The sequence below is a fragment of the Spizellomyces punctatus genome, assembly GCF_000182565.1.
Source record: "Spizellomyces punctatus DAOM BR117 chromosome Unknown supercont1.11, whole genome shotgun sequence".
Taxonomy (NCBI): domain Eukaryota; kingdom Fungi; phylum Chytridiomycota; class Chytridiomycetes; order Spizellomycetales; family Spizellomycetaceae; genus Spizellomyces; species Spizellomyces punctatus.
In genome coordinates, this window is record NW_015971547.1 from 570437 (window position 1) to 590142 (window position 19706).

The 19706-nt window shown below is 47.2% G+C and overlaps 8 protein-coding genes across 8 annotated transcripts; 5 read left to right on the forward strand and 3 right to left on the reverse strand.

Moving 5' to 3' along the window:
• Positions 1–31: 31 nt before the first annotated feature.
• SPPG_06264 (uncharacterized protein) lies at positions 32–2859 on the forward strand. Its single transcript, XM_016754477.1, has 9 exons — positions 32–406; positions 485–577; positions 641–1035; positions 1105–1281; positions 1345–1434; positions 1498–1694; positions 1751–1812; positions 1890–1996; positions 2066–2859. Exons 1-9 carry the CDS (start codon positions 151–153, stop codon positions 2561–2563), a joined length of 1875 nt encoding a protein of 624 aa, XP_016606619.1. The 5' UTR covers positions 32–150; the 3' UTR covers positions 2564–2859.
• SPPG_06265 (uncharacterized protein) lies at positions 2849–8442 on the reverse strand (the record flags this gene model as incomplete). Its single annotated transcript, XM_016754478.1, has 8 exons — positions 2849–2981; positions 3052–3332; positions 3392–3464; positions 3536–3672; positions 3742–7299; positions 7361–7402; positions 7465–7572; positions 7639–8442. The coding sequence occupies 8 exons, from the start codon at positions 8440–8442 to the stop codon at positions 2849–2851; spliced, it is 5136 nt and encodes a 1711-aa protein (XP_016606620.1).
• A 73-nt stretch (positions 8443–8515) lies between these two features.
• Positions 8516–9768, reverse strand: SPPG_06266 (uncharacterized protein). Its single transcript, XM_016754479.1, has 8 exons — positions 9664–9768; positions 9560–9595; positions 9441–9500; positions 9257–9371; positions 9086–9195; positions 8912–9011; positions 8821–8848; positions 8516–8762 (listed from the first exon to the last, which is right to left on the reverse strand). The coding sequence occupies exons 1-8, from the start codon at positions 9724–9726 to the stop codon at positions 8609–8611; spliced, it is 666 nt and encodes a 221-aa protein (XP_016606621.1). The 5' UTR covers positions 9727–9768; the 3' UTR covers positions 8516–8608.
• A 68-nt stretch (positions 9769–9836) lies between these two features.
• SPPG_06267 (uncharacterized protein) lies at positions 9837–10745 on the forward strand (the record flags this gene model as incomplete). Its single annotated transcript, XM_016754480.1, has 1 exon — positions 9837–10745. The coding sequence occupies one exon, from the start codon at positions 9837–9839 to the stop codon at positions 10587–10589; it is 753 nt and encodes a 250-aa protein (XP_016606622.1). The 3' UTR covers positions 10590–10745.
• On the reverse strand, positions 10676–11501 carry SPPG_06268 (uncharacterized protein). Its single transcript, XM_016754481.1, has 2 exons — positions 10941–11501; positions 10676–10876 (listed from the first exon to the last, which is right to left on the reverse strand). Exons 1-2 carry the CDS (start codon positions 11333–11335, stop codon positions 10807–10809), a joined length of 465 nt encoding a protein of 154 aa, XP_016606623.1. The 5' UTR covers positions 11336–11501; the 3' UTR covers positions 10676–10806.
• Positions 11502–11592: 91 nt separating this feature from the next.
• On the forward strand, positions 11593–14682 carry SPPG_06269 (uncharacterized protein). Its single transcript, XM_016754482.1, has 16 exons — positions 11593–11633; positions 11709–11865; positions 11930–12040; positions 12106–12197; positions 12257–12368; positions 12429–12535; positions 12605–12685; positions 12747–12792; positions 12857–12980; positions 13043–13128; positions 13195–13553; positions 13611–13739; positions 13800–13911; positions 13975–14127; positions 14185–14416; positions 14474–14682. The coding sequence occupies exons 1-16, from the start codon at positions 11607–11609 to the stop codon at positions 14646–14648; spliced, it is 2103 nt and encodes a 700-aa protein (XP_016606624.1). The 5' UTR covers positions 11593–11606; the 3' UTR covers positions 14649–14682.
• Positions 14683–15347: 665 nt separating this feature from the next.
• SPPG_06270 (Ras-like protein) lies at positions 15348–16893 on the forward strand. Its single transcript, XM_016754483.1, has 7 exons — positions 15348–15487; positions 15544–15612; positions 15747–15823; positions 15905–16017; positions 16082–16086; positions 16175–16453; positions 16527–16893. The coding sequence occupies exons 2-7, from the start codon at positions 15577–15579 to the stop codon at positions 16620–16622; spliced, it is 606 nt and encodes a 201-aa protein (XP_016606625.1). The 5' UTR covers positions 15348–15487; positions 15544–15576; the 3' UTR covers positions 16623–16893.
• A 5-nt stretch (positions 16894–16898) lies between these two features.
• SPPG_06271 (uncharacterized protein) lies at positions 16899–19656 on the forward strand. The gene is made up of 5 exons (XM_016754484.1): positions 16899–17390; positions 17464–17788; positions 17853–18017; positions 18081–18398; positions 18458–19656. The coding sequence occupies exons 1-5, from the start codon at positions 16978–16980 to the stop codon at positions 19382–19384; spliced, it is 2148 nt and encodes a 715-aa protein (XP_016606626.1). The 5' UTR covers positions 16899–16977; the 3' UTR covers positions 19385–19656.
• The last annotated feature ends 50 nt before the right edge of the window (positions 19657–19706 follow it).

The window sequence follows — 19706 nt, forward strand, 5'->3', positions numbered from 1 at the left end:
AGAACTCACAGAGCATCGGAAGTGCCCGGTGTTTTAACCGCTTTGACACCCCATTTTCTCATCTCCCCCGAACCTCATTGGCTTGCTGCGAGAAACGGATGAGCACTGGCCCGCTAACGTTTGGGATATTATAACTTTGATCGGATAGGCATGTTCTCGATTTACGAGTTGCTTGTGGCCTTCTTCTCTCTCGCCCTTCGGGGTTTCTTTCGGGAGGTGAAGAGTCGCGGCTCCCACAAAATTCCACCCAGCGGTCCGGTTATTTTTTGCGTCGCACCTCATGCCAACCAGTTTGTTGACCCTCTCATGCTCCTTACCAACTGTGGACGCCGTGTTGGATTTCTGGCCGCGAAGAAGAGCATGGACAAGCCACATATTGGCATCCCAGCCCGGATCATGGGAGCGAGTGAGTACAGTGCAGCTTGACTCTACTGTCACATGCAAGCGAAGAATGAAACTCTGACTAATATGAATGATGGAATAGTCCCAGTTGTCCGACCTCAGGATTTGGTGAAAGCCGGCAAAGGCAAGATATACATGGATACGGAAAATCCCTTGATTTTGAAAGGCATTGACAGTATGTTGTTCTATTATCATTTGTTAAGCAGTTTAGTTCTTTTAACGGTGCTTTTGCTTTTAGCCGAATTCACGCGGGTGCTCCACTTCCGGGCGTTGATCAAACTCCCACAAGAGGCTGGCGCGTTTGAAGTTGTTGAGGTTCTTTCAGACACGGAAGTCAAAATCAAACGTGCGGTGGAGGGCAAAGAAGCGGTGGCCCTCCTTTCATCGGAGGGCGGGACGTCGTATAAAGTGATCCCGCATGTAGATCAAGCAGATATGTTTAACGCCGTAACGGAGCGATTGGAAAGGGGAGATTGTGTTGGAATCTTTCCAGAAGGAGGTTCTCATGATCGGCCGGAACTTCTACCTCTAAAAGCGGGTGTTACAATAATGGCCCTCGGAGCAATGTACAAAAATCCTGACCTCAACGTCCAAATTGTACCCGTTGGGTTGAATTATTTCCATGCTGACAAGGTAGGGATCGGATTGCAAAGCTGCCTCCGGTTGCAATCTCGTCATTTGTCACTGACTGATAAATTGTAGTTCCGATCTCGTGCCGTCATCGAATTCGGAGATCCAATCCAGGTCCCCAGTGAATTAGTGGCACAATATGGCAAAGGCGGTCCGGAGAAGCGTGCAGCCTGTGCGATTCTATTAGACACCATTTACACAAGTCTAAAGGCTATTACCACAACGGCCCCCGATTATGATACGTTGATGGTGTGTCCCTCATTCCCCATTGTCGAATGTATTCATTCGTTTGGTACTGATCTTGTTGAGCAGGTAATCCAAGCGGCCAGGCGCCTGTACAAACCCCCGCACAAGCGTCTCAACCTGGATCAAACTCTGCTACTGTCTCGTCGTTTTACTGAAGTACGTCTTCCACATGCGGTGCAAGATGATTTAAAGTATGTGATTTACAGTTGAGGCTCGCAGGGCTACCTGAAATACAGAAATGACCCACGCGTTCAAGATCTCACTGGTCGCGTTCTTGAGTATAATCGTCTTCTCTCTTATTACGGCATTCGGGACCATCAAGTCCAGCGAACAGCTGTTGGACGTTTATGGGCTTTGAGTCGGTTGCTGGCTCGTGTCATCGAACTTCTTGTTTTCGCATTTTTTGGGCTTCCAGGGTATGAGGTGCACAGGTTTTGGGAAGTGAATCTGTGTTTCTGACCCCCTATTGTAGTCTCGTTCTTACAGCTCCTATCTGGCATACTGCCAGACGCGTTGCGGCTGCTAAGATGGTTGGTAAGTATCCGTAGTCAGTTGTACAACACCGGCAATAGCATTTGAAAGATCTCGCTGTAACCAATCGTCTACTACAGAGGCAAAGGCAGGGTCCAGCGTCAAAATTTGGGGCAAAGACGTTGTTGCAACGTGGAAGGTGCTAACGGCCGTGTTCTTGATTCCTGTGTTCTGGTTCTTGTACACGGTAAGTTTCATCGACCAAGAGACTCTTCCCTCATGTCCGTTATCCTTGGCTCACCTGCCAGCTCTATAGTTGACGTCATTCCTGGTGTCATATTTCATTCTTGATCTTGGTCGTCGTCCCAGTTTGATAGTCACTGCTGTCATTGCGACCGCCATTCCGCTCCTCACCTGGGCAACAATTCATTGTTACGACCATGGCGCCGACATCTTCAAATCCCTTCGGCCACTTTGGATGGCTGTGGTGGCGGGATCCTCGGCTCAACCCCTTCGTGATATGCGGCAGGATTTGGCGGAGCGCATTGCGAGGGGAATTGACGAATTGGGCCCGGAATTATATGGACCCGACTTTCACAGTACACGTATCGTCAGGGCGGAGGACGTTGACTATGGTTTGCGGTTGTCACAAAAGCTGCGGAGGGGAGAAGGTTTCCAAACACAGGATTTCCGATGGGATGAAGTGGATGAGCGCGAGTTTTCTGATGACGTATTTCTGTTCAAAGACGAAACACGGGGTGTTGTTCAGGGCGTATGGGGGGATGTTAGGCAGAGACGAGCTCGCTCGCTGTAGCCAAGCTGGGCAGAGGGTTAGCTGTTTACGGATGCTAGTCAAAACGTTCTGATACTTGGGAGGAGATAGTGAAGCGGATACTTCATCTGAAGCTAGAGTATGCATGTCCCAACCGTATTCATATCCTCCCAATGCAATATTCATAAAATCTTCTCGTTGTGCTCGAGTGCTGATGGAGGTCGTTAGAACATTTTATGGCTGTTATTTTGCCAATAATATTTACAATAGTGTTTGACAGGGCCTAAAGTAGAATTTCCTCCCCGACAAATTAGAGTATACTAATATTTACATCAAAGCCTCTTCCATTTCTTTGGGGTCCGGTGAATTTGGCCGCCGACATATTTTCTTATGTCGCTGTTTCCATTTTTCCATATATTCCACTCTCCGTTCCATCTTGTCATATAAGATCTCCATCGATCTGCAAGCAGTTCAGAGAACACAGGGTCAATATGTATATCATATGGCGAAAGATGGTGGGTTTTACATACCGTTTCTGCCTCAGCACTTCATCCACTCTTATCCGCACGCTCTCTCGTTCTGACACAATTTGTCCATGTGCTTCGTGTAGGAGATTCTCCAGCTTTTCAACCCTTCGTTGCAAGAAACATATAGTTTCCTTTTCAGCCTTTGCCTCTTCAGCCAGCACTCTGGTCTCGAGACTGTCCACGCGTACGCGTCTCTTCCGATCCGTAACTCCAAGTTGGCCCTTTTTCTGCTCGTGCTCCAGCTTCAAGCGTTGTACCTGCTCCTCTAAAGCAGATGTACTCTCCTGTTGTCACGATGTGTCAGCACCAAGTTATTCTTAAACGGGTGTATCGCAGCCAGTACCTTATTAGCGCGTGCCGCGTCTTCCAGACGTGTCAATTGCGCCTCCTTGGAAGCCGACTTCTCCGCCCATTCTCTAAACATTGCAACATGCAAGATTATTATACTGAATGTCTACATGCCAATCACGCGTTAGTGCAAACCAACCGGCGGTTTTTCATCATATCCTTCTCCATCTTTTGCAACGTTGTCCGATAGTGCGCCATAACGGCATTCACATGTTGGATGTTAACAATAACCTGCGTCTTCATGTCTTCGAAATTCCTCGATGGCTTTTCTTCAAACTAAAGTCATTGGTATTCTGAGTTAGTCTTGGGTATGATATGGCTACGTGACCCTAGCAAATGGAGTACCTTCACACCAGGGATAGTTTGGAGTACGTTATTCATGGTCAATATCACTTGCAACTGCTGGCTGACTGTCAGCATCGTTGCCTCACAATCTTTGATATGGCGGAGGAACCTCTCCTTTTGTTCGCTGAACAATTTTCGGTCTCTGGAAGCATCGTCCTGCATATCACGAATGGTTGATTTTGCTTGCTCAAGGGCTCCTTCTTTTGTTGCCTTGTCCTTCTCTAGATCGCGGATTTTTTGTTTGAACTGCTCTACGTCCGCTCTCTGTCGTTGCAAATCACGGATGGTTGATTTTGCTTCCTCAAGGGCCCGTTCTTTTGTTGCATTGTCTTTCTCTAGATCGCGGATTTTCTGTTTGAGCAATTCTACGTCCGCTCTCTGTCGTTGCAAATCACGGATGGTTGATTTTGCTTCCTCAAGGGCCCGTTCTTTTGTTGCATTGTCTTTCTCTACATCGCGGATTTTCTGTTTGAGCAATTCTACGTCCGCTTTCTGCCGTTGCAATTCACGGATGGTTGATTTTGCTTCCTCAAGGGCCCGGTCTTTTGTTGACTTGTCTTTCTCCAGATCGCGGATTTTTTGTTTGAGATGTTCTACGTCCGCTCTCTGTCGCTGTCTGAGCAGTTCTACGTCCGCTCTCTGTTGTTGCAAATCACGAATGCTTGATTTCGCTTCCTCAAGAGCCCCTTCCTTTATTGACTTGTCCTTCTCTAGATCGCGCATTTTCTTTTTGAGCAGTTCTACGTCCGCATTCTGTCTTTGCAATTCACGGATGGTTGACTTTGCTTCCTCAAGGGCTCCTTCTTTGGTTGACTTGTCTTTCTCCATATCGCGGATTTTGTGTTTGAGCAGGTCTACGTCCGTTCTGTGTCGTTGTTGGAGCAGCTCTACGTCCGCTCTCTGTTGTTGCAAATCACGGATGGTTGACTTTGCTTCCTCAAGAGCCCCTTCTTTTATTGACTTGTCCTTTTCTAGATCGCGGATTTTTTGCGTAAGCAGTTCTACGTCCGCTCCTTGTCGTTGCAATTCACGGATGCGTTCTTTCAATTCTGCAGTTTCTTCCAATAATATTTCGTGATGCCTAGCTTCCAGCTCCCGTTTTTCTTGTTCTTCTTTCGCTTGCCTGGCGGTACTCTCATCCCGCCATTTCGCCTCCAACTCGAATATTGTTTGCGTTTGAACCTCAAGCTCACGGCGCAGGTACATCATGTCCTGAGCGGTCGTTTCATTCGCGGTCTGGAAGTTCCAAATCTCTTCCTTGTATCCTTCCACTTCTAGTTGAATTTGCTGAAGTAAACTGGTAACGTGGGCATAGTCGTTTTCAAGAACGGCGGCGAGTTGGCTGTTCTTTATTTCAAGTTCTGCCTGGAGAGCGAGTAGTTCCAAGCTCCCCGGAAACGGGTTGCTGTGCGAAACGTCGCCGCTAACGGTTACGGATGTAGGGACAGGGTCAAGTACTTCATAAAGCGCATTGTTTTGCTTATACTCCTTCTTGTGTTCCCTCAGCTCTTCCTGAAGGCTATTGTTTATCTTCTTGAACCTTTCATTCGCCTTCGCCGAATCCGTCTTCGAAGCTTCCTCGTGTTTACGCTGCCGCAGTTCTTCATAAAGCGTATTGTTCTGTTCAAATTTCATTTTAAGTTCGCTCAGCTCTTCCTGAAGGCTATTGTTTATCTTTTTCAACTGTTCATTCGCCTTCGCCGAATCCGTCTTCGATGCTTCGTCGTCTCGACGTTGCCGCAGTTCTTCATAAAGGGTGTTGATTTGTTGATACTTCCTTCTGACTTCACTCAGCTCCTCCTGAAGGCTATTGTTCGTCCTTTTCAACCTTTCAATCGCCTTCGCCGAGTCCGTTTGCGATGCTTCCTCGTCTCTACGTTGCCGCAGTTCTTCATAAAGGGTATGGGTTTGTTCATACTGCCCTTTGACTTCACTCAGCTCCTCCTGAAGGCTATTGTTCGTCTTTTTCAGCCTTTCAATCGCCTTCGCCGAATCCGTCTTCGATGCCTCCTCGTCTCTACGTTGCTGCAGTTCTTCATAAAGGGCGTTGATTTGCTCATACTTCCCTTTGAGTTCGCTGAGCTCCTCCTGAAGGCTGTTGTTCAACTTTTTCAAACTTTCAATCGTCTTCGCCGAATCCGTTTTCGATGCCTCATACGCGTCTCTACGCTGCCGCAGTTCTTCATAAACGGTATTGGTTTGTTCATGCTTCCCTTTGAGTTCGCTCAGCTCTTCCTGAAGGCTACTGTTCATCTTTTTCAACCTTTCAATCGCTTTTGCGGAATCCGTCTTCGATGCCTCATACTCGTCTCTACGCTGCCGCAGTTCGTCATAAAGGGTATGGGTTTGTTCATACTTCCCTTTGAGTTCGCTCAGCTCTTCCTGAAGGCGGTTGTTCATCTTTTTCAAACTTTCAATCGCCCTCGCCGAGTCCTTTTGCAATTTTTCATACTCGTCGCTACGTTGCCGCAGTTCTTCTTCATAAAGCGTGACGTTTTTTTCATACTCCTTTTTGAGTTTGCTCAGATCGTCCTGCAGGCTATTGTTCAGCTTCTTCAACTTTTCATTCGCCTTCGCCGAGTCCGTTTTCGATGCCTCATACTGGTCTCCACGTTGCCGCAGTTCTTCATAAAGCATATTGCTTTTCTCATACTTTTTTCTGAGTTCGCTCAGTTCCTTCTGAAGGCTATTGTTCATTTTTTTCAACTCTTCATTCGCCTTTGAGGAGTCCTTTTGCAGTTTTTCATACTCGTCGCTACGTTGCCGCAGTTCTTCTTCATAAAGCGTGACGTTTTTTTCATACTCCTTTCTGAGTTCGTTCAGGTCGCCCTGCAAGCTATTGTTCATCTTTTTCAACTTTTCATTCGCCTTCGCCGAGTCCGTTTGCAGCTCTTCATACGCGTCTCTACACTGCCGCAGTTCCTCTTCATAAAGCGTAATGTTTTGTTCATAGTCCTTTTTGAGTTCGGTCAGGTCGTTCTGAAGGCTACTGTTTATCTTCTTCAACTCTTTATTCGCCTTCCCCGAATCCGTTTTCGATGCTTCATACTCCTTTTTGAGCTCGTTCAGCTCTTCCTGAAGGCTATTGTTGATCTTTTTCAACTCTTTATTCGCCTTCCCCGAATCCGTTTTCGATGCTTCACACTCCTTTTTGAGCTCGTTCAGCTCTTCCTGAAGGCTATTGTTCATCCTTTTCAATTCTTTATTCGCCTTCGCCGAATCCGTTTTCGATGCTTCATACTCCTTTTTGAGCTCGTTCAGCTCTTCCTGAAGGCTATTGTTCATCCTTTTCAACTCTTCATTCGCCTTCGCCGAATCCGCTTTCGATGCTTCATACTCGTCTCTGCGTTGCCGCAGTCCTTCGATGTTTTGTTCATAGTCCTTCTTGAGTTCGATCAGCTCTTCCTGAAGGCTACTGTTTATCTTTCTCAATTCCTCATTCGCCTTCACCCAGTCCGTTTTCGATTCTTCGCACTCGTCTCTATGTTGCCGCAGCTCTTCATAAAGGGTATTGTTCTTCCTTATAAGCCCTTCATTCACCGAGTCGAACTTATCGCGCTATTAATCAGGAACTATATATTAGTAGACCATTGATATGAAAAGTCAGGCTACGGCACACCTCTCTTATCAAGGCGTGGTACATTTTTCGATACATGTATGCCTGGCGATTAGGAATAGTGGGTGTGAGGTCCATATTTTAAGTCACGGGACTTGGAATCTTACTCTGGTTTCTAGATTTGCCAGCTGCGTTGGAGTTATGTTGTAAGCGCGCTCTTCGAAAAAAATCCTCATCTTTAAATTGATATTGTCCTTGCGGAGTCTCTGCATAACCTGTAAGAACCAGAAATGTTTGTTCTTTCACGAATTCCAGGAGAGAAGGACATTGGCATACATTACCTCACGATATTGTCTGAACCCATATTCATTAGGATCCACGGAGTAGTCGGAATCTTTCTCAATTCTCCACTCTACCCTGTCCTTCGGGTTGGGATCTTTATAGAGGTTGTACTTTTTTGGAAGATCAGGTGGAAACACATAAAAGTCGGCCTCGACCTTCTCGGACTTTTGAGTGAAAGCAACCTGCCCGCTTGGCAGCTCCTCAGTATAGCGATGCAGCTCGTCCTTCGCATTGGGTGCAAGAACCCAGCCTTTCTCCAAAGCTTCCTTCAGTGGCTCCTCCTCTTCCAATCTTTTCACCACCCAATCATCGGCTTCGCCATCCGTTGAAGCTTCCTCACCATCCTCTTCCGGTACAATGAACTCTATTCTCTTCTTGAAACCAAAATTCTCAGGTCGTATTGGCCGCGGCAAAGAATCCACATGATTTGATACTTTTGCAAAAACTTCTTCCTCGGGCACATATTCTGATACGACTGACCTAGCATCCAACCCATCCACTGTATCGTACACCGACCCCTCTGACTTCTGATCGTCGCCATTTTCCTCTTGTATATGCGGCCGTGGCACTACTTTCCTCGGTTCGACTTCCTCCACATCATGGAAAGGCATATCGCTCAGAAAGAAGTCCTCATCGTCTTCAACCTCATAGCAACCGGGAGGGGCTTCCTCATCCATAATGTTTGGACATTCAGAGAAGCCAAAGAATGGAGACCCAGGAAGGGAATCCTGTGCTTCGTCCATTGTGCCCAGCGAGATCGTCTGTTCGAACGCGTTCCCGGACGAATCCATGACAATTGACATCTTGGATGCCGTAATGGATGATGCAAGCATGTCCCCGCCCGTGTCCCCAGGTATCTATTTGCTGACGGATTGTTTTTGATGCAGTGCCATGGTAGTAGGCGCATATGGATATTCAAATACATGCTTAATTATATTACATCTAAACTATAATAGGTTTTTGTTATATTTACATGCGACGCTTTTCCTTCTTCATTGTTCGTCGCTTTTCCTTCTCCTTTTCCAGGCGCTGCTTTTCTTGAAGCTCCTTATTTCTTTGAACCTGCTTCTGATGCTCTGCCTGCGCTTGTAATCTCTTTGCCTGCTCCGCTTGCTTCACGATTCTGAGGCAATAACAAATGTTAAAGTCCAGATTTTTGAATGGCAACGGCGCCAACTTACTCGGCATTACGGTTCTTTGGTAGCAATACTAAAAGAGGTGCATGTTGAACAACCTATGAATGATCACGCCCATGGACAGCCAACAGCTTACCTTCGTCGGATGAACTCTTCTTATCATCCTTCTTGCCTTTATAAATGAACTCCACCTCGCCGTCCGCTGTCTCCACCACTTCGTCTAGATCGTATCCATACTATACCCGAAGAAGCCATGCACTATCTCATTACTTGAAGCACTACCGTCAACACAAAGCGGCGTAGCATTTACCTGTGCTAATAGACGCTCCCGAGCTTGTTTCTCTTCCTTGCTCAATTGTTTTTTGGCAGGTTTGATTTCTTGCTGCGATATGGTCGCTTGAAGCGCTTCCCGCTCTTGTACTGGGTAAGTGCGTATCAGCCAAGCGTACACTACGTTCGTTTTAAGCAGTGGCCCACATACGTTTTACCGCCTCCAGTGCCTTTTGTTTCATCTCTTCTTCCTGTCGCCTTGCTTTTTCTCGCCACTCTGCATTGCGCCGCAACATCTCGTCTACAAGCTGCTCTACCGGTTGGTCCTGAAGGTATCGAAGTAAATTCTTTTTCAGTGGTTTAATGTGTACTCAAGGGCTCAGTGGTACACTTACGGTTGCCTCCGACAAAAACTCTACAATCACCTCCCGCCGTTCGCCATCCTCCATGGTCTCCTTATGCAGTATCGACGTTAGCGTCATTTAAAAGATGGTTCTCAGGTCCCTTGTCGCACCTCTGAACAGAGTTGTGTTATATATTCTGAAAACGTCTGCAAATATAAGGCAAGTCTCAAATCGGTGTCCTTCAGTTCATTGATCTGATATACAGCTTCCTCACTTCATCGTTGATGCTGAGGTCCATAAGGCTGGCGGTAAGCCACTCATCCCACTCATTTGTCATTTCAGGGCAGCCTTAAATGTGAGCAAGGCAGATTTTGGTTAAATGAAATCGACATCACCCTAATTGCAGGTCTTGGTATTTCATTTATCATTCCTGTTGTCGTGGCAACAATGAGTGTAACCTCTCCATGTCATTCTATTCTCACCACGGCCCAATCTACAACGAACAACATTGCGATCATGGCGTATTCTTCGGTTGCGATAACAGCGACTGCTGCAGGTGTTGCAACAGTAGCCCTTCTTGTATTCGGTCCTTTGGAACAATCACATACTTTCCCCGTAACTAAACGGAAGCTTGAAACACCTCCCCCGCCACCGGTTGAGCCGGTCGCCCCTCTCAGTGCTTCCTGGAGCTTTGTCGATCAATCCACCAGCGCCCTTTTGGAGGCTGCGAACAAAGTTCGTGCACAAGATCATGCAGAACGTGTGTTTGCTGAGCTTGTTGACCCTGAGACGTACTATGAAGCAACCCGGCAACCAGAATTTGGCGTGGAAGTTATTAGCAGAGGTTCAGGCATCACACGATTCATTCGCAAACGACGATCGAGGCAGTCTCAGGGGCCAAGAGTTGTAGTAGTGCGAAAGTTTGGTGAAGACGAGCAGCCAGGCCGGAACAAGTCATATTTTATAAAGGACGAATTCAAAGTGTTTAACACAACAGTGATCGTGAAACATGTGCTCTCGGTGGAGGATGCTACAGAGGAAGGTGCGAACCCTGCCGTGGTACTGGAAGTGGAGGTTGAGACGAGGGGCCCGTTAGCGAGTGCTTGGGTCATAGGTCGGCGGTATGCTGACAGACTCGCAGGTCTGGGCGGCGCTGTGGAAGGGCGTTGGGGTGGGAAAGATGCCTTGAGCAGAACCTAAGGTACCCTGATGTTTGCTGCGGGCGGATGCCAATGAGAAAACCTACAGAGAACGTGCTGGAAACATTACCTCATAGTATAGTGTGGTTCAGATTTGATCTATGCATATAAATGCTATTATTCTGCGGCGTAAATTATTTATAAAGTTGGTGATAGATTGAAGGTAGCCTTAAGTACAACGCTGTATGATATTCCAGGAGTCTCCGGCCGCTTATCATCTATTCACCAGCAGCATACCAGCCGTAGTCATTTATCTTTTCATCACCAGAAGGGTCCACCTCAAACCATCTACGAATAAAAGTCCATCGTCAATAGCTTATTAGCTTTCACAAGCATCAGCAGCGGTACTTACAGGTAATCATGCCGTCCGCGCCAGTAGTATATCAAAAAGTATGGCTTACCCTCAGCTGCTCCAAGAGCGTTGGGAGATCCTCCGGCAATAACAGGACCCGGCATTCCACCAGTAATTGCACCCGGACCAGCGGCTTGAAGTGGGCCCACATTGGAAGCACCCACCTTGGGTACGATCTCATCAGGAGGTCCCATAGCTTCCAGTACTTTAGTGGCAGGCGTTCCTTTGTTTCCCAAAGCCTTTGCAAGAGCTTCCATCGTTTTGTGCTTTTTCCCACCATAACCGTCCACGTCCTTGTCATGCTCGCCTCCATTAAAGTGTCCCTTGCGGTCACGAAGAGCTTTGAACTCAGTAGAGAGAATGGCCAAGTCCTGGGCGGAAGTCTCTGAAGCCATTTTGGACCACGAAACTATTGGGAATTCGAGAGGGTAATAAGCGAAAGCGGGAAGCGTCAAAAGGATAACAAGTAAGAGTCTGGTAAGGTTCGCCAGCTTTCCAGTTTTGAAGGAATGAAATAAAGTGCTTGATTCCTACACAATTGTAGATGACAAGTTGATTGCGAGGAATCAGACGCAAGTCACACTTCCAGCACTATTACGTCATCTGCACAACCAAGGGCTGTGCCACTTGCGGGGGGAGCTTCAAGTTTACTACGACGCATCGACGATGATCTACCGGCATTGTCGACTCCCCGTGAGCATTCCCGTGCAGTCTTATTGAGGAAGCAAGCAAGAAAACCCAAACTGATATGTGGATTATCGCGATCAGGTGTCCATTTCATCATTATGCCGCGATCGTCGACTATTTTCGACCCGCCTAAGGGCGCCAGCAACGTCGCATGTGTATGACATTCACCCAGAAGTACGCGAAGCATTGCGGGCAAAAAGGCCGGTAGTTGCATTAGAGTCTACAATAATAAGTCATGGTGGGGCGACGGACGTTATCCTTCAAATACAGGTAGTTCCCACTCATGCCTAATTCATGAGTAGGAATGCCCTATCCGCAAAATCTAGATACTGCTTTGGCAGTGGAGAGAATTGTGCGGGAGGAAGGCTGTGTGCCTGCAACTATTGCTGTCCTTGATGGACGCATCAAAGTTGGTATGTTTCGACTTCCTGCACAGTCGCTTGGAACAGCTTCTGAATGTTTGTTTTCTTGCATGTAGGGCTCTCCAAGGATGATTTAGAAAAGCTTGCTCGAACTGGTCTCAAAGCACGAAAGACTTCTCGACGAGATTTAGCTCTAGTTGTTTCCCAGGTAAGAAGGCATATATTTGCTTATCATCGGCCTAGACGACAATTGACATTCCTATCAAGGGAGTCGTAGGAGCTACCACAGTGTCTGGTACTATGCTGATTGCGCACCAGGCAGGAATCAAGGTGTTCGTGACTGGGGGAATTGGTGGAGTTCACCGAGGTGGCGAAGATTGTACGTTCTAGAGTTGTTCCTTTTGAAAGTCTTCATAGTTGATCTTTAATGACCCGTCAGCGATGGATGTCAGTGCTGATCTGACCGAACTTGGAAGGACGCCGGTTGCTGTAATATGTGCCGGTGCAAAGTCGATCTTGGATATTGAGCGAACCTTAGAGTTCCTGGTATGTCACTACGTTCGAGCTTGGTCGTCAGTGTGATTCCATAGACCAATTAAACTTGATACACCCCAGGAAACTCAAGGGGTAACGGTCGTTAGCTATGGAGATAGCGATGAGTTTCCAGCCTTTTACACTCCGAAATCCGGTTACAGGGTGAGATCAGTTGATTAGCGATTTAGTTGGATAAACGGAGGAATTAATCTCTTTGGTATAGAGCATCGCCCACCTTAAGACTCCTGACGCATGTGCGTCGCTAATTAGTGAGTAACTTGTATAACTGTGCTGGATGATGAGCCAAGATTTGAACCTGGTATCGTATCACAGAGGCGAACAATGATATTCAATTGCAAAGCGGCATGGTTATAGCTGTACCGATCCCAAGTGAAGATGCGCCAAAGGACGCGTGGAGGATTGAAAAGGCGGTTTTGGACGCTGTCAGCGAGGCAAAGTGGGTGACATATGCTGCCGTTGTGAAAGAACATCACCCTTTGAGTCTTCAATATGTTACAGTACAAAGGGCATTAAAGGCAAAGACATAACGCCCTTTCTTCTTGATCGGGTAAAGCAGATTACACAGGGGGAATCTTTGAAATCCAGTAAGCTTGTTACACCGACTCAGTGTTTTGGCACAGAGCACCCGTTGCTCACGCATCTGTTTATAGATATTGCCTTAGTTAAGAACAATGCCCGTATTGGCAGCCGTATAGCTGCTTCATTTGCGGCTCAGTGTAATGGGGCTATAATCAATTCGTCAGAGTCATCAGCCGCGGCTTCGCGACCTATGATAATAGGAGGCACTGTTCTCGATGTATCGGCCCGGTTTGACGATGGCCCCGAATGCAACGGGATGCCATCATTAGGAACATCGCATCCCGGTACTTGTAAACAGTCGATGGGTGGGGTGGGCCGGAACATGGCGGAAGCATGTTATCGCACAGGCGGAGATCCATATTTTGTTAGTGCTGTCGGGGACGATGTGGCGGGAGACGGCTTGATTCAAGAGATGGCTGGCGCAGGAATGGTACGTACGCGATCATGTGTATCTGAAAGATGTCAACGTCTTAAGGCCCATGCGCAGGATGTATCTGGGATAAAAAGGATTGTAGGTCATCAGACAGCGACTTACAATGCGTTTCTCAAATCCGACGGGGACATGCTAGTTGCGGTGGCTGACATGCGCATGCACGCAGAAATTGATGGAGAGGAGGTCCGTGTCGCCATTGAGAGATCCTGGTTTGCATGCTGAGCTTTGTGTCGGCGCTCTTAGGTCTCTACAATCATCAAGAGGAACTTACCACCCTTTGTATCAATTGACGGAAACTTGAGCCGTCGTTGCACACAACGGATTTTGGAAACTTGTGCAGAGAATAACATTCCAGGTGCGTTGCTGCAGATGTGATAAGATGATCCAACAGAGCCCATGAGTAATAACAACCTTCAAGTTCTATTTGAACCAACATCAGAGATAAAGGCTTTCAGATTATTCAATCTCGACCACAACTTGTTGAAAGCTAGTATTAGATACGCCACCCCAAATGAAGGCGAACTCAGCGCAATGGCCTGGGGATACCAGTCTGCTAATGATCCATGCAATGGTGAGACAACTAAGAACTTATTGCTCCTGTCTGCGATTAACGCAACTGCTCTCCAAGGCCTGCCTAACCAGGAGGACGATGCGGCTCGTTTGCGCAGAGGCAGAGGATTGATGTGGGGGCAGAACAATCTTCAGTCAAACATTACCGTTGTCGGTAAAGTGATACCTACGATCATTGTCAAACGCGGGCGTGAGGGTGTTTTGATTGCAAGAGATGGTTCAATATCCGCAACCCTTGCGCCGACACAAATTTATAATGATTGTATCAGCGTCACTGGCGCAGGAGACAGGTAACATACATCCTCATTGTCATATATGGTTGATTGCAAATTAATGTCTCTTTGTAGCATGGTTGGAACACTGGTGACAGGCCTGTCCCGCCATTATTCACTGAAATCGGGTGAACCTGCAGTGGAAGATCTGCGTAGGTTTGCCGGGGCTGGTATGCGCGCAGCGGAAATGTCATTAATGACCGATAGAGCTGTAGCAAAAGATCTTGGTGAATGGGTATTTAAATTGTAACTTTGAACATGATAGACAAAGTCATTACAGTTGAGTATAGCGCGGGTTGACCCTGGCTTTCACTGCGCCATATTTTCTGCGGCTGCGCCACATCACAGTACTATAAATACATCGTCGGACTTGCATCCTGCCAGGAACTCTTTGAATGAAATCAACCCTTCCGTCTTTTGAACGGTTGCCGTCTCCTTGTTTTCCAAGCGGCTACTCTGTGGACGGAAGGGAAGAGCCATTTGCTGAAGTCCAAGAACTTGCTGCGTCGTCAGTCGTGGTTGGGTCCCGTTAACTTCACACATTTATCTATGAGGCTGTTTTGTTATCTTCAAAGTTTTTGCATAACAAATGGCCGTAGATCCGGGTTCCTGGCATGAATATATACAAGACAACCAGCAAGGCCAATTCGTGCTTGTTTTCCTCTTTCAGGCCGAAATGGGAGAGCAAATTGCGCCAAATGTTGGCTTGAGAATTACAGCAATGCCTTGTTCTTTTTTTTTTTTGGTTTGCTCGTAACTCTAGCTTAACCTTGGGGATGGGGGCAGATCCCTTCATGTAACCCTCCAAATGCCACCCAATCATGTCCAAATCTGAAATTCCATTCTTTAAAAGCATTTTGGCCAAAAAGCGCTGGCCAGCGGGATTGTGTAACGTGATCACTTGTGGTCAAATTCCGTTTATGGTCACGAGCGGCCGCCGAGCGTTGAGTTTGACCAGCTGGTGCTATCGTGAACCCAAATCGTGCCAGCCGGGTGAGACTTGCGGGGCGACTGCACAAGTACGGCAACGCATCAATTGCCTATTGTAACTACAGTTGATCGTGTCCCCGGAGATCATCGGCTTTTTTGGTGAGATTCTCAGTTTTATCAACGGCAACCCGTTCCAGTTCTGACTCTGCAAAAAGTGGCATCATCAAATTGCATCAAATTGAGCCTCAATGTCAAAGTCATCACAATTCCTCCGCGAGTACAAGGTGAGGTTCAATGCCAGAGAAAGCAGTTTGTTCAAGACACTTGCAAATTCTGACGGCTGGGTCGGGGCCTAATTCATGGTGCAACATCGCGACTGACCTTCATCTCATCTCCCATGCCCATGTGACGTAAATAGCTCGTTGTGGTTGGTGGAGGTGGTGTTGGAAAGTCCGCTTTAACTATACAGTTCATACAATCACATTTTGTGGACGAGTAAGTCGAGCGATGGAGATGGCGTTAGGACGGCCATGAAGCCCCAGTTCTAATCGCGAGATCCCTCATTGCCCAACGTAGATATGACCCAACAATAGAGGACTCATACAGGAAGCAGTGCGTCGTGGATGAAGAAGTGGCCCTGCTGGATGTGCTGGACACCGCTGGGCAAGAGGAATATAGCGCGATGCGAGGTAGGTCACCTGCACAATCCTATTTCTGCGATTCGTACTCAAATGGATATATTTGTCGTTTTAGAACAGGTGAGCGACTATTATGATGCCTCGGGTATCGAAGGCGCATCCACATCTTGAAAGAAGTGGCTAATTTGGGAATGTGTCATGCCAACAGTATATGCGAACAGGAGAAGGCTTTCTATGCGTATACTCGATCACCTCACGTAACTCTTTTGAAGAAATATCAACCTTTTATCAGCAAATCCTTCGGGTGAAAGACAAAGATTACTATCCGATCATCATTGTTGCCAACAAATGTGATTTGGAGAGCGAGCGTGTGGTTAGCACACAGGAGGGTCGAGATCTGGCGAGAAGCTTTGGTTGTAAATTTGTGGAAACTTCGGCAAAGCAAAAAATCAACGTTGATGAGGCGTTTTACAGTCTCGTTCGTGAGGTTAGCACATTTGGAGCTGCCACTTGTCATCACATTTATCATTCTCTGGTGCTGATACGTCAATACCCGTCAGATTCGGCGGTTTAACCGTGAGAATGATGCGAGGGGTACATCGAGGAACTCTCCATCAGGAAGGAAGAAGAAGAAGAATAAGTGCACTATTTTGTAGATGCCACACGGATAAGGCTCAGAGAATTGCTCCTTTTCTTGATCCGTTCGGGATTGCTCGAAGTTCTGATTGATCAATCGTGGACGACTAGAAAGAGTCAAGATTCTTGAACAAGACCGCTTCTGTACCAGCGCTGGCACGGTCGGGACAGAGGTGGATACTGAGAGAAGAGGTTGCAGTGGCAATTATGTGTGTTTTGCATGCAATTCGTGTGTTATTTTCTGTACTTGTGTACTTCATTTAGATTAAGAATTCTAGTTATTTTATGAGATGCTCGCTGTTGCAAGTGCGTAACGTAAAAGGAGGTTTGGGTCCTTTTGAATGTGCGCGACCAGCACGATATCGGGGTCGAACCATGTGTTTGGCCTGTCACGCCCATGAAGCATGTCCTGCCCAAGGGCTTTTTGGTTTTACACTTCCCATGCTGCATTTTCAAGACCTTCGGGACGCATTTGTACTTGTCTTTCTTGGCTGGCTCTCCTATCTGTTGTTCTGTCGCCTAATCTTCCCTACAAGCTCCGTCACTCCACCACGAGAAGTTCCCGCAACTGCGATAACAGCTAAACCTCGGCGAGTACTCTCAGCAGCCTTTCTACCTCGACGGACCCCAATTGCGAGTTCTTGCGGACCAGTCTCTGGCAAGAAGAACCGGGAAAATGAGCCCACCAAGGTCGGAGAAGAGCATGCGTCGGCGGTGTTAGAAGGCATAAGATGTGGCAGGACTCGGGGCCCTCGTTTGCTACCACCAGAGTTACTCGAAATGGTCTTGTGAGCACTTAAAAGTCAAATATTCAGCAGACATTTGTCTGGCAAGTGTTGACCAGCGGTTTTGACTTTGTAGGCTTTTTGTGGACTATCAAGACCTTTCGTCTTGCCAACTCGTTTCCCGGTACTGGCACAGCGTCGCGAGTTGGCTCTTATACGGGACGCTCCTCCAAGTCCCCATAGGTTCACTCGAATTCATTCTGTCCATATCCAGCATAACCTACGGCCACCTTGTAGCGGAATGCGACTTTCGGCACTTGCCCATCACTGATAAGCATATTCAAATGTTATGCGAAAACTGTCCCAACGTGCAATGGCTGGATGTCAGTGGAACTTCTGTGACCGACAGTGCAGTGGAAATGATTGTAGATAGACTGCAACGGTTGGAGTATCTGTTTGTGGTGTGTGCCGATGTGGTGTGCTCAAATGACATTTGCACTAAAACGATTTGATGGCTACCATTAGAACTTTTGTGAAGAGGTAACGGCGGAAATCATGCCTGTTCTCCGCCGACGCATGCGATGGAGGGGGTTGGGATTGATGGGAATAAAATTTAGGGATTTGGATGATCATTTGGACGGCTTGATCATGGAGAATTCAGGATTGGAAGGTCTTTATCTTAGTGGGACGGTACGTGACGGGCTTGGTACCTGACGATAGAATGTCCGTCAATGGCTAATGCTTTCAACATAGAGTGACCGAAGTCAAGGTATCACTTCTCGTTCCATTCGGACGATTGCGCATCACACACCTCGCCTTCAAGCGTTCGGCATGGGGTTATGTGACGACGCTGGACCAGAGGAATTTGTGGAAGTCGTCAAAAATTGTCCACCTTTCCAAGAATTGCTTTTGGAAGATTGTATTGGTTTAAATGATTCAGTTGTATCGATTTTGGCGGAACGGCATTGGGAAAGTCTACGTACTGTGTCACTCAGTGGATGCAGAAACGCCACCACGAGAGGGTTATCCTTCCTTTTTCAGAAATGCCAATTATTGAGAGAAATATACATGGTAGGTTGATGCACATTACTGTTTTGAACGATCATAGCGCTCACCTGCATTGAATTCAGGACACAACACAGCTGGATCATGAAGCTGTCAAAGTTCTGGTGGAGCATTGTCCCCATGTAAGATGTTTACGCATGGGGCAATGTCCAGAAATAGAAAACGATAGCATTGTGCTAGCGCTCCAGCGCCTACCTAAGCTGGAAGACCTAGTAGTTGGATACTCGGACAGGATCACCGATACTTGGATCGAGGAACTGGCTGCGGGCACTAAAGGCTGTGGCACGCAGGAACTGACTCCCGAAAGTATCAGGTGCGACACGACAATCAGTGAACGGAGCGAATCGGTGCAAGTTCTTTCGTCGTATGACGATGCCGCGGTTACTACAGATACAACGTTGTCCTTGGTGAATGACCGTTCACATCTCTCTTTAAAACCCTCGGCCCGCAAGTTCCCGAATTTGGAAGTGCTCTGTCTGAACCGGACGGTGTTGCACTCATCGTCGATAACCCTCATTGTTTCACTCTTTCCAAACCTCTGGAAGCTGTATTTGGAAGGTTGTGATATTGGCGATGATGGTATTAGAGCGTTGGCTGCTACTGAAGAAGTGGTACACGAGGATCACATTCGCACCGAATCAAGCGCCGGCAGCATGATAGATAAACGATCTCTGTCCTCTGTTGTTCCAAAGTTATCGGTCTTGGAGGTCCTTAACCTATGTGAGGTTACCATTGCGCAAAAGCAAACGGTGCAGGTACTCTTGAGTACATTGAAGACGCTGCGCGTTGTCGAAATTGTCGGATGCGGGCTTCCCATGGACGATGTTGTCTCTTTACGACAAGAGTTCTCAGGTGTTGATCTTGTTTTTGATGACGATGAAAGTTTGGTGGTGCTGGAATTAGATGACACTGGTGATGCTGTGGGCGCTGAATCAGAGGCAGATTCCGAGGACGATGCCGATGCACCAGAGAATGGGGATGGGGAAATGTAGATGGAGGTTCTGTTGCTGTGTACGTTTTTTCTTTACTGTATATTATTTTCTCTTAGTTTTTTGGAAGGGTTTGGGAGTGTAGTGGTCGACGGTATCTGGTCGGAATACTTTAGGGTCCGATTAATAGGCTGTAGCATACTATGGCGATGCAGGAGTTTTTGAAATTTTAAAGAACGTTAGAATTTCCAACTCGTTAAACCATACTTGGGATATAGCAGTTGAGTGGCACGTTGGGTCTGCTTCTCACTGCAAGAAATGCAACACAAATAAGCCTATTGGTTGAATACTTTTGCTCATTGCCGACATGCCGATTTCAGTAGTA